At 40.0% G+C, this 12,751-nt stretch overlaps 1 protein-coding gene across 1 annotated transcript; it reads left to right on the plus strand.

The window, feature by feature from the left end:
- Positions 1-264: 264 nt before the first annotated feature.
- On the plus strand, positions 265-10,697 carry LOC134858873 (calpain-1 catalytic subunit-like). Its single transcript, XM_063875052.1, has 22 exons — positions 265-425; positions 2,387-2,633; positions 3,935-4,004; positions 4,100-4,218; positions 4,293-4,426; positions 4,546-4,714; positions 4,868-4,951; positions 5,045-5,130; positions 5,257-5,331; positions 5,662-5,822; positions 6,339-6,508; positions 6,612-6,623; positions 7,481-7,692; positions 7,771-7,810; positions 7,925-7,990; positions 8,164-8,221; positions 8,414-8,478; positions 8,607-8,675; positions 8,764-8,842; positions 8,936-9,049; positions 9,590-9,648; positions 9,728-10,697. Exons 2-22 carry the CDS (start codon positions 2,388-2,390, stop codon positions 9,752-9,754), a joined length of 2,115 nt encoding a protein of 704 aa, XP_063731122.1. The 5' UTR covers positions 265-425; position 2,387; the 3' UTR covers positions 9,755-10,697.
- The last annotated feature ends 2,054 nt before the right edge of the window (positions 10,698-12,751 follow it).

Genomic DNA, 12,751 nt, shown 5'->3' on the forward strand with positions numbered 1-12,751 from the left:
CATAATTAGTCCTTTTACTTTTGATAGTTTGAGCATATTTTGATGCCAATACTGCATATTTGATGCCAATACTGTTTTAACTTTAACTTTAACCCTCTGGTAGTTCTACTTTTACTTAAGTGCAAGTTTTGAGTACTTCTCCCATCTCTGTATTATTTTTATTTGTTGTTTCCTGTGCCCTGATTTGCCATATTAAAGTTGTGTGTGTTTTATGTGATCTTCAGCACCTCTAGCGGCGGTGAGGCTGGGTGTGAGCGGTAGCCCCTCCTCCTGAGGCCGGTCTACCCCGCAGTGTGCAGCGGAGAGAGGGCTGGACCTGCACTCCTCCTGTCTATCAAACAACCACTGCCCCCCTGTGACAGATTTACACGATTATCACAATCCGAGCAATTTTGAAGGAGCGGCAAATTCCCTTCAAGGCGGTGGTGAGTGGAGCCTTTTTCTGTATGTCCTTTTACTTGAATGTGCTAATTAGCCCGCTTACAGTTAACGGTGCCTCACGGTTGAATCAGTGTTACGTATGGCCACCGTGCGGTTTATTAGATTCAACATACTGTAGCACTAATAATAATCAGCACAGATACAGCTGTCACATTCAGACACACAGATGTTGTTCAGATGTGACATCCGGTGTGAAATAAGTGTGATTGTGTTCTGTTTTTGTGAGAAATGTTGGAAGCAGGCTGCAGGCCAGAGCGCATACAAAAGACAGGCCCACTATTGAACAGGTGCTATAAACAATATGAGCCTACGATACACGCCTGACATGCTACCGTTTGATAGTTAACAGGCCTCTGAATTCTCAAAGAAACAAAATAAAGTAGGATATGTGCAGCATTGTTCTAGTAGAGGGGACAGAGAGGCTGATGGTTGTTTTAGAGTACTGTCGAGGTTGAAGTCCTATAGATGACATCATTATCAAAGGAATGCCTGGATCAGCTTTTCTTTGCCCAATGGAGAAAATTGAGATATCCTTTTAGTCATCAGCCAGCATTATCCTCTATCTAGCTGTCAGATAGAGAGGAGGGACATTCCTGCACACTCTCAGGGCATGAGGGGCCCCAGTGTCGGGGGGCTTGCTCTGTAAACAATGTCCTTGCCTGCAGAATTGTTTCTATCGAAAGCCTAGCTTGTTTTGTGCAACAACATGTCATTATTTTCTCTCTAACTCATCACAAGGCCTATAGAGTCATTTTCTCCTTATCGATTCTCTGGTCCCTCACCACTTTAGCTCCATCAACGTTGCACCCTCTTCCTGCACTGTTGACTGATCTGAGCTCATTAGGATTCTGTTCCAGTGGAGCAGAACAGGATAAAAAGTCATGTTATGATCCAGTTTTTCTAGGATTAATTCAGAAAGGGAAAGCAAACGAACTACTAAGAGCCATCATCTTGATGTATGTGGTTCTTTTTATCTCCTGCTTTCCTCACAAAGCTTTTGTATCGTCCAGTGAGACTTGGCTGAAAGTTTTGAAACTCTCTAGCATTGTAAAAGAGGTGCATTCAGGGAGGAGAAAAGACCCCCACTGAGTGGTAAACACTAAAGTATGTTATGGTGCAGGATCCTGCAACTCAGTGCAATCCAAACTATGGAAAAGTGAAATATATCTTTACCTGTGCCAAAACTAAGTGAAAGAACATAATCTTTATGTTTTTGTCTCATTCTCCCTCTCAGCCTGCCTATACAGACAAGGTATACAGAGGTATCATATTCCCTTTGTTATTCCTGGGTCTGCTGTGATAAGATGGTGTCTTTCCTCACATTCCTCAGTAATCCATTTTCTTCAGTTTTTATTTATGTTGTATCATTATTGTTTTTTGCTTGGCCTAAATATATGTTGTCTGCTCACTGAAGTTTTCATTGCAGCAAATTTGCTTTCATTTTAAATAACAATTATGTTTTGCAGGATGTACCTTTTGCAGAACCGTAGCCAGGACATTAGAAATACTGAGGTCACAAATCCCACTGGGAAGCCCCTCCAACTTTAAGAACTTTTTAACCACAGCCTATGAATTCTGAATCATTTTAAATGTTTTGACTCAGACATATTGAATCCAAAGATTATGAAATAACCCCATCATGCTGTTGGTAATAGTAAAATGTAAAATCGATTGCTTAAGATGCATATTTAATACAAAACGAATACCAAGGACCTGACCTCAGTTTCCCTAATGGCCTTAAAGCATTAAGCTTCGTTTAACTTTTAGGCTAGTGTTAAGGCAGATTCAGAAAAAACCTCTAGTAGTATAAAGTATAAACATTATTTTCTAAACATGAGTGCTGTGCTGTAACACTTGGACGAGAGTATGCCACCAATGAGCTTTCTGCTATTTATAGAATACCCTGTGCATACTCACACGCCTCCATATTTTTATCTCTCACCAGTATGTATCCAGTTGGAGGGATGTCCGCTGTCATACAGGCCAACAGGCTGCGAGCAGAAGGCATGGGCACCAATGAGCACGCTGTGCCCTTCTCCAACCAGGACTATGAGGCTCTAAAGCAGCAATGTGTGGAGTCCGGCTGCCTGTTTGAGGACGACTGTTTCCCCGCTGAGCCTCCATCCCTGGGCTTCAAGGAACTCGCCCCCTATTCCTCCAAAACCAGGGATGTGGAGTGGATACGCCCCACAGTGAGTGGTTACTAGTAATAAATAAAACTGATGTATTTTTTATTCCTATTAGTTAAGATATACAATGACCAATATCTCCATGTTTCATAATTCCAAGCAAAACAAAACAAACACAAAAAAACAACAGATTTAGGATTATAGTTCCATAAAAATATAAATGAACATATCTCTGTCTCTTCAGTCTCACAGTCAAAGGCATAAGACAATGAAACAGAAAATACAAATAAAATACATACGTAAAGTCAGCAAGCCAGGTAAAACCGCAAGAGTATAATTGAATCATGATACATTTGTCATCATCATTCAGTGTCTATGAAGAAGGTATTACAGTCAGATTTGCAATATATGTATATTTTAAGAAGGACACAAGATAACAACATGTTGTATACACTCATACACAGATGAACATTAGAATTATCATTTCATATCATAATCATAATGTGTATAGTAAGCTAATCCCTGTTTTATTTTTATTTCATATGTGTCTTTTGTTATGTTTAGTTTAAATGTACTGCTCTATATTGCCCTAAACCCCCCCCCCCCATCATAACATAAATTGTTTTTAAATATAACATTTTAAGTGAAAATGCCTCTCTCATCGTTCGTTGGATTGCTCCTCATACATTTGCAAGTGTTGTGTCTCTTGCCACTGATTACTGGAACTCAAGAGAGGAACATATTATAAACAGAAATATCAAATGACACCGAGAGTTATTTCTTGTCTGTAAACAGACAGAATAGGACGAGTATTATCAGGAACTTTTCAGACCGCTGCAGCTGTTGGCATGGCATGGCATTCTCTGACCACTTCTCGCTCCAACATTTGTTTACAGTCATTAAAACACAGGAAGTTAAAGTGTAGATGCAAGAATAGCTATGGTTGAAAGACATGTGTTGCATTTAAAGGATAGTTTTAATCTTTTGGAGTGGGGTTGTATGAGGTACTCCTCCATATTGAGTGTGTTATTGTGTGACAGACTCACAGGTTGAGGCTGCTTTAGACCAGCAAATTCTGTGTTGTGCAAGATCACATTTCAGTTTATTCTATTAAGTTTAGTTTGCCTTCAAGATGGATGATAGATGGATATAACAGACTCAGTTCCCAGGAGAAAGGGGCTGTGTGACGGCAGGGTAAAGTGGTGAAATCTTTTATAAATAGCTTACCTAGCTGACGTTCACTGAAGGTTATGCACTGACTATGGATAAGTACTTTATTTACCCCACTTTTCATTTTTTGTAAAGCATAGTTCAGAAACGTATCCATTTTATTGACTTCACTGACCTGATGAATTTCTCTATAGGAACTGACTGATGACCCTCAGTTCATTGTGGGTGGTGCCAGCAGGACTGACATATGTCAAGGAGCACTGGGTGAGCTCTTGTTGACTTGTTAATGTTAAATCTGTAATGAAAAAAAGAGAATCATTCAAAGGTTGCTTAATGCTTCTTCTTCTTCTTGCGTGCAGGTGATTGCTGGCTCTTGGCAGCCATCGCCTCTCTCACCCTGAACGAGAGGCTTCTTCACCGGGTCGTCCCACATGGACAGTCTTTTCAAGACGACTATGCTGGAATCTTCCACTTTCAGGTATTTTAAGATCCCCAAGTGTAAGGCAAGCAGTTTGGATTGATGGAGTTATTGATTATTACTCTGTGTTGCAGTTCTGGCAGTTCGGCGAGTGGGTAGATGTTGTGATTGATGACAGATTGCCTGTCAAAGACGGAGAGCTGATGTTCGTCCATTCTGCTGAAGGCAACGAATTCTGGAGTGCACTCCTAGAGAAGGCTTACGCAAAGTATGTATGAGAAGAGCCTGACCAGCTGTTAAATAATTCACATGAGTGTGTTTGAGAAGTTATATATTACATTCTGTGGTGTTGTTGATGGAAAGTGTTTTTTTTCCACATGACATCAGGTTGAGTGGATCCTACGAGGCTCTGTCTGGAGGGAGCACCACTGAAGGGTTTGAAGACTTTACAGGTGGTGTGTCTGAGATGTACGAGCTGCGCAAGGCCCCCAGAGATCTGCACAGGATCATTGCTAAAGCCCTGGAGAGAGGCTCTCTGCTGGGTTGCTCCATCGATGTAAGTGCTAAAAACGCTGGTACACTTCCAAGACACGTAGATCAATATTGCACCATCCTGAGGAAGCTAATAACATTAAAAGCACTTCTAATTATTTCTGTGCCAGACCATTCATACTCAGATGCAGTATTTTTTTCCCCCATATAAATACAGATCACCAGTGCCTTCGACATGGAGGCTGTTACATTCAAGAAGCTTGTGAAGGGCCACGCCTACTCAGTCACCGGACTGAAGGAGGTCTGTCTGTGCATGACTCTGTGGTCTTTAATTGGTTGCCACCACACATTACCTAATGTGTGTAATTCATCCATCTCTCTGTGTGTTATGTAGGTTGATTTCCAAGGTAACATGGAGCGCCTAATCAGAATACGTAACCCTTGGGGACAGGTGGAGTGGACTGGTGCCTGGAGTGACAAGTGAGTGTGCCAATGTCTCTATGTAGTAAACAATTTTGCATCCTCAGTTTTGATTGGTTGTTCTCTTATGAGAGTGATACCTCTTACTGAGGGTGTATTCTGGTCTGTTTGTCCTTTGGTGTGTAGTTCCCCTGAATGGGATGAGATTGACCCTTCTGAACGAGAGGACCTGCATCTTAAGATGGAAGATGGGGAGTTTTGGTAAGATGTGCCAGGTGTTGTTGTATTATATGCACTATATGTATTTTAAAGAATAATAATCTTTCTTTTGAAGAGATACAATACAAGGGAAAAAAAACAATAGGAATATGTGGGTTCAGTTTTTTGGGAAGTTTTTATCAATTGAGATATAACATATTTGACTGATAAGTAAGGAGCTTTCTTTTTTGTATTTACCTTACAGACATGAAAGTGGGATTGATTTTCTCACATTTGTCCCAAGAAAGCTGTTGAGTGCATTTCTGTGAACTGTTCTTTTGTAAAACTCATGTTTGGGTTTCTTCCCCTATTCATTTATTTGCAATCTTCCAGGATGTCCTTCAATGAGTTCAAGAGGCAGTTTTCTCGGCTAGAGATCTGTAACTTGACTCCCGACGCTCTGAGTGATGACGGTCTCAGCCACTGGAACACCATGAAGTTTTACGGCGCATGGAGGAGAGGCAGCACTGCCGGAGGCTGCAGGAACAATCCCAGTGAGTCCCAGAACCTCTGGAGAAATGCAATTAATTTAAAGGTCACCGTTTATGCAAAATCCACTTTTTCATGTCTTTATACGTAAATATGTGACCCCTGTGTTAAGAGATTTGGAAAGTTTCAGGAAAAAACATTCTCTCTCTCTGTTTTATTGGGTTTGGGTTTGCAATCAATATTCAATAACCAACCAAGATCACCTGAATCCCCTCATAGACAACCATTGTGTATTTTTGAACGAACACTTCGCAGAGGGGCGCGGGGAGAGCCTGTTCATCTGTATTTAAAGCTACAGATACTGAATCGGCACTTTTGAAACAGGGCTGAAAGAGAGGGGTTTATGGCATGCTACTATGCATGATCTGTTTGGTATTTCGAGCCAAACACTTCAGAGACATGTTTTGTATGAGACCTCTAATATATTGTTGAAAAAGAGTATAATAGGGGACATTTAAAGTCTACACACTGGCATACAGTGGACAATGAAACAGGCTAACATAAGTGCACCATCTGTGCAGACACGTTTTGGATCAACCCTCAGTACAAGATCACCTTGCTGGAGGAGGATGATGACCCAGAGGACGATGAGGTGGCGTGCAGTTTTTTGGTAGCTCTCATGCAGAAGGACCGCCGCAAGTATCGCCGCCAGGGTCAGGACACGCACACCATTGGATTTGCTCTTTATGAGGTGAATCTCAGTATAGTCCCTTTTCTTCTATCATGGTTTATTCTTATGCTTGAGTTTTGTGTGTGTCATTTATATATTTTTTTCCTCGTCTTTATTTGTGCAGATTCCAGAAGAGGTAAGCAGAGCATTTATTACTTCTGCCTATTTTGCATGTATATTTTACACTACTGCTGATCACGTTTTAGTTTTTAAAAACATTTCCCTACCTTCCTTGATTAAAATATTAATCCATGCAAACCATCTAAGTCATCTTTATTGTCAATTCCTCTATTAGTGTTATACAGACAGGTGGATCGAAATTCAGTTTCTCACTATCCCAGAGAAGCTAAATTTCGATCCCTCTGTCTGTGTAACACAAATAAATGACCTTTATAAATGAATCCACATTTAATTACAAATAATATTGTCAAGTTGATGTATATTATAATGATTTCCCTAGCAATTTTCAAATACTCTTTAGTAAAGTTATTTCTCAGATGAGAGTAATATTGCATGAAATGCACTCCAAAGTGTAATGGAAACCTTTGGAGTCGAAACACAATGAGGGAGAGCTGGAACTCGATGGCAAACACTGAAGGTTTATTGGAATTACTGCCAGAGAATTGACAAAGACATTTGCTGCAGCCACGACGTGACACAGCTCTTGCCTCACCAAATCTGAAGATTTCTCCCCCAGTCCCATGTATTTAGCTGGTTCTAAAAGAGTAATCAACATTCGGCATACAAGGTAAAACAGGCAAAGCACTATGATACTTCTATCAGCTGACGCTAACAGCAGGAATAAGGAGACAAAACACAGTGAGCACAGCACGCCAAGGTCTCAAAAAACGGATACACTGGGGCAAAGTTATGGCCTTAGGAAAATATTTCCTCAGCACAAAGTAAAAAAATATATAGATCAGCTGTGTTGTGTTTTCCAAAGGGTTGGCAGTAGTGTATGCATTTCAATGTGTTGTTCCCTGCTGCCATTAGTACAGAGGCTGCACGAATGTCCATCTGAAGAAGAATTTCTTCCTGAGCCATTCATCGTGTGCTCGCTCTGAGACATTCATTAACCTGCGAGAGGTGAGCACACGGCTGCGTCTTCCCCCAGGAGAATACCTCATCGTCCCCTCCACCTTTGAGCCCAGTCAGGAAGCGGACTTTGTCCTCAGAGTCTTCACTGAGAAGCAATCGGAAACAGAGTAAGAGTCTTTTACATCCTTTTAAATCAAGCTTATGTATTTGAAATTTAAATGTAATGCTATTTTTTTTTTATGCAGAGAACTGGATGATGAAATCTCTGCAGATTTTGGAGAGGAAGTACGTAAAACTGAGACTTGACTATAAAAAAGATGTTGCATACTATACCAATAAAAAGAAATAACAAGGATTCTGAATTGAAACTAATGCCTTTTATATTGTGGTTTCCTACAGGAAGAAATAACTGAAGACGACATTGATGACTCTTTCAGGTCCATGTTCGCACAGCTGGCAGGAGAGGCAAGTTCTGAAAAAACAGATCACCCTCTCAGTTTCGCATCTCTGTTTGCATTTACATTTGTATCTTTGCTGGTTATTGAGATAATATCTAAAGCTTAAAACATCCACATACAGTAGATGTCAGCCTTGTTATGGAGGAGATGTTTCTTACATCCTGTCCTCTGCTTTTTTAGGACATGGAGATTTCTGTTCACGAGCTTCGAACCATTCTCAACAGAGTCGTTACCCGGCGTGAGTTTTCTGTTTATTTTCAATCAACAATTCATAGCTACTGGAAAATGTACATATTAGTAACACATGTCCCACTACAGTATTAGATTACACTGTAGAGTTCACACCATTCATTTCCTAGACTGCCTCTTTTACAAGCCTCTGTGAAACTGTCTATGCAGCACAGACTGCTTCAGATGTCTTTTCTTTCAGACAAAGATCTGAAGACTGATGGCTTCAGTTTGGAATCATGCAGGACCATGGTCAACCTGATGGACGTATCCTTTTGATTAATCAGGAATTAATAAATCAAAAACATAATAGGTTTAATGTTTTATTCAAACAAAAAAAATCATGCTAGTGATAGTTTGTGTGTGGTTTCAGTTCTTAACAAGGTGTTTACCAGAAAGACGGTAGTGCTCGTTTAGGGCTGGTCGAGTTTCAGATCCTCTGGAACAAGATCCGAAAGTGGCTGGTAAGAATGAAAACGATAAATACAATTTGAATAGAACAGTGTTCACACTTATATTCTCTGTATTTATATTTCCCTCTCGGTCCTCCAGGTCATTTTCAGAGACTTTGACCTGGACAAGTCCGGGGCCATGAGCTCATATGAGATGCGTCTTGCCGTCGAGGGAGCCGGTATAATGCTCTTGATGATTTCCATCATTATTTACTGTAAACACACCCACAGATGAGAATTCTAACCCTTATTTTTATTATTGCTCTGTGTAGGTTTCAAACTGAATAACAGACTGAACCAGATTCTAGTAGCCCGCTATGCGGAGAACGAGATGGTCGACTTTGACAACTTCATCTGCTGCTTGGTCAAGCTGGAAGCTATGTTCAGTGAGTCTTATTCTAAATGATGAAACTGTAAATGTATACTATATGTGTACAGACTATTATTGACTCAAACATGGGTACCTTAGCTTGCAAGCTAGCTATGTCATCCTCTGTGTTTGCTATCCGTAACTTCGCTCAGCACAGTCACTTATCTCCTTCCTCATATTCTCAATAGCTGCCATAATTGCATCGAATTTGAGGAAAACATTGTTTTCAGCGAGCTCAAAGCTGCCAGGATTGCCCCCTCATTCACTCCTTCAAGTCCGCCTTCCCCGCTGGCCTTCTCTGCCAACATGTCTTCACTAGCCGTCTGATTTCCACCTCGCATGTGGTAGTCTGTCAGTCTCGGTTGCTTAGAGATTTTGCTCTTCTCTTTGCTCAATTTACCGGTTTTTGACATCCCAGCATCCACAATCTCTACCGATTTATTCTGCAAATTAGAGTCATTTTTGTTTAAGCAGAGCTGTGTGAGTCACGTCTTCTCATGTGGCCGCCATAACCGGAAGTCATGCAGGCTAATTTTAATTGTGAAAACATCAACAGGGTCCTTCCAGCAGTTCGACAAGGATGGATCAGGAGAGGCGGAGATGAATGTAACAGAGGTAAGTTCTGTTGACAAAATGTATTGTGATTTTCTTTATAATCTTTACTGTTCATCTAACTTTTATCTCCTGTTGCCAGTGGCTTTACCTGACAATGTGTGGTTGAAAGGACCATCTTCTCTGGAGCAGTAAAGGTAGAGTGGCTGCAGATTGCCATAAACCTGGAGAAATGAAGACCCCTCAGCCTTAGCAACCCATCAATCCTTTAACACATCCCACCTCAGCGTATGTAAAGTAGTAAAATAGCTTTTTAATGGGAAACCAAAGTCTTATCAAGTCAAGTGGCTCCCGGCTGAATTTAAGAATCTATGCAAACCTACTCTATGAAGCAATCACTGTGCCACATGGCTCTGTGACCTCTGTAGCATGATTCACTGCATGACAATAATCACTAGCTGTAATGTGTATTGTTGCAAGTTGATTTTGGATTTCTTCATTTTACGATCACTGTCTGTATGAATGATGTACTTACAATAGTTTCACTGCTCAAAATCTCACTAAAAGCTTTCATTAAGGAACACGAAAAACAGAAGTAATCTAAAGATTGTTGTTACTGTAAAGATTTAAAAGGTGAAGCCTTATAGGTACTCATGATTATTCTGCATTCAGGTTTCCGTTTTGCCCTGATTGTTGAAAAGGAAATGATACCCTCAGTTTTTAGTTGGTAGTTTCATTCTTGCACCTGCAGACGGCAGTACAGACCTAATATAATGTCAATGTCTTTTGTCTGGCATATGATTCTAAAGTTTAGCTTGTTAATATTACAAGTATTTTTCTTTTATTGAAGTTGAAGCACAGCAGCTAACTTTTTTTTTTAGTTCTACTGTATGGTTTTTATTTTGCACTGACATTTTAGTTGAAGGATGATGCTACTGAGGTTGAAATACTGTATTTCAGTCCACTGAAGGGACATTCACTGGGATCACATGACACTATATGCCTTATACACACACACCATGGTGTTATAAACAGCAAATGAAAATATGCCAGTCATGTGTTTTACGTTGTGGATGTATGTTGTGCCTTCAATAAATATTTCCCTCATAGAACATGCTTTCTCAGTTTGTTCATAACACGAGTTTGACCCACATAGGCGGCTCAAACTGCCAGACTCTCCTATGCCTTTATGGTAAAGGTTATATTTGTTGTAAACACAGAGGGACCTTATTAAAATGTCAAACATGTTGACAAGACCTGAGTAGTACATACATTAAATAACAACAGAATCTAAACAATCATTTTGAGGAGAGTATGCTTTTTTTTTTTTATAGTTTACTGAAGACAAGAACATATACAAGCATAAAATGTGAAATGTACAGTACATACGTCAAAAACAACAGATGATCATTTTGGTTACTAAACAAATGCACTAGCAATTGCCAGGACTTTGGAGTACTCCCCCTCATGTTTACGTAAATGTGTGGGTATAGGGACCTTAATCCTTGTTCCTGTGGGGTTCCCATTGTCCTCAATAAGAACAACATTGTTTGAATCAAAGCGTGGAGTCATGCGTGCTCCTGGCATTTTGTGTCCAACGATGAGTGCTTTCTTCTTCTGTCCTTTAATGGCAAGCAACACTTTGTCACCGACTTTTCCTACACCATTCTGGGTGTACACATGGATCACTCTTGGGGCACGATGATATGGTGTATTTCCAAGGGAGCTGTTGTCCACAACACGCACTCTTGTCATCTTTTGAATGGCTGCTGCAACAGCTGTTACACTGAGAAGAAAGAAAGTATATTAGTTGATGATTACAGTTTTACTTCACAGACCCCTCAGTCATCAATCTTGCAAAAACTGATTTCCTGTGGGGCAAAAATTCCATCTTTGAACAAGTATCTTATTATGCTGCTTTAGGGACAGTTTGTTCATTTCATATGAAGTTCGAAGCCTAGGCTGCTCCACAGAGTAAACAGTGAATAAAGTGCTCTAAGGTTCAATAAAATTAAATAATATGCCAAGGGTGCAGAGACACACTCACAATTGGTGTAGCCACATGATAAGGGATATTATTTGCATCAGTCGACAACTTTAATATTTGCTCTAACACTTTTTTGTTTTGCTTTAGAGAGCAGTTTCCCGAAACCAGGACTGAAAAATCTCAAGAAAACCATGACAGCATTCACAGTGACTTTACTGGTATAAGGTGTCACTGATATGAAAGTGGAAGAAATATGGCAAACAGTTTTTAGGTTACCATAAAATACAAAGAAAATTGTGTTTTATTTCAAATGTTTTACTATTAGATGCAAAACGTATTCTACTTCTCTGAAAAGTCCATTATCACTATAGTCTATGTTTACTGGAGGGTTTCGGTTTCAACATAACACGTGTTTAAGTAGCATATTGGACTGTTTTACAACTAATTGTGATGTCATAAAATCAGGCTGATACATGCCCTGGATGTATTATGAACAACTTCCACGTTTTAAAGTAGATAAAGATCGACCACATAGAATCGTTTTCCCTTACAGCAGGTGGACTTTATAACAGCCTTGTGTTGAGACTTTACTCGTATGATTTCTCCCACTGAAGGTCAAACGTCAAAAAACAAACAACATGTTTGAGTGGAGGGGGACATTAACAAATTAATAGGATGTGCTGAAGGATGCTACTGCTATAGTAGTGACTCAGTAAATGGTTCAACTTATTTTACTTGGTCTGACTTGTTGAATAAAGTTTGTCAAACATACCCAGACTACACTGCTGATAAGTATTTACTGTTGAAATGAAATTGAACATCAAATCCTCTTACCCAAAAGTCCTCTGATGAATTATTGACGATGACTCTACAAGGAGCCCAGCAAGGGATCTTGAAAGCAGGGGTAGAGCCATACTTAAAGCAAATTCCGTGGCAGCTACGAACAGAAGTAGTAGGTGGTTAGCTGCTAATAAGCTAAAGGGTTTGGTAATGATAACGCTAGCCTTAGCTAACAATCACATGGTGGGCGGACTAGTTTCAATGATGGCACATATCGGATGTAGTCTTTGCCCCAAAGACACACATATATTAACTATTGCATTGTAAAGCGTAAAGGGTCAAGATTAAAATAACAATCGTGTAAATAGTAATACCCTTCTATCACGCTTCATGCCAATG

Source organism: Eleginops maclovinus, chromosome 22, assembly GCF_036324505.1.
Source record: "Eleginops maclovinus isolate JMC-PN-2008 ecotype Puerto Natales chromosome 22, JC_Emac_rtc_rv5, whole genome shotgun sequence".
NCBI classification, from domain to species: Eukaryota; Metazoa; Chordata; class Actinopteri; order Perciformes; family Eleginopidae; genus Eleginops; species Eleginops maclovinus.

Coding starts and splice junctions, on each gene's coding strand:
- LOC134858873 (XM_063875052.1), top strand. CDS start 2,388: ATGTATCCAGTTGGAGGGATGTCCGCTGTCATACAGGCCAACAGGCTG. Junction 5,131..5,256: donor ACTGGTGCCTGGAGTGACAA/GTGAGTGTGCCA, acceptor TTTGGTGTGTAG/TTCCCCTGAATGGGATGAGA. Junction 9,649..9,727: donor CGGAGATGAATGTAACAGAG/GTAAGTTCTGTT, acceptor TCCTGTTGCCAG/TGGCTTTACCTGACAATGTG.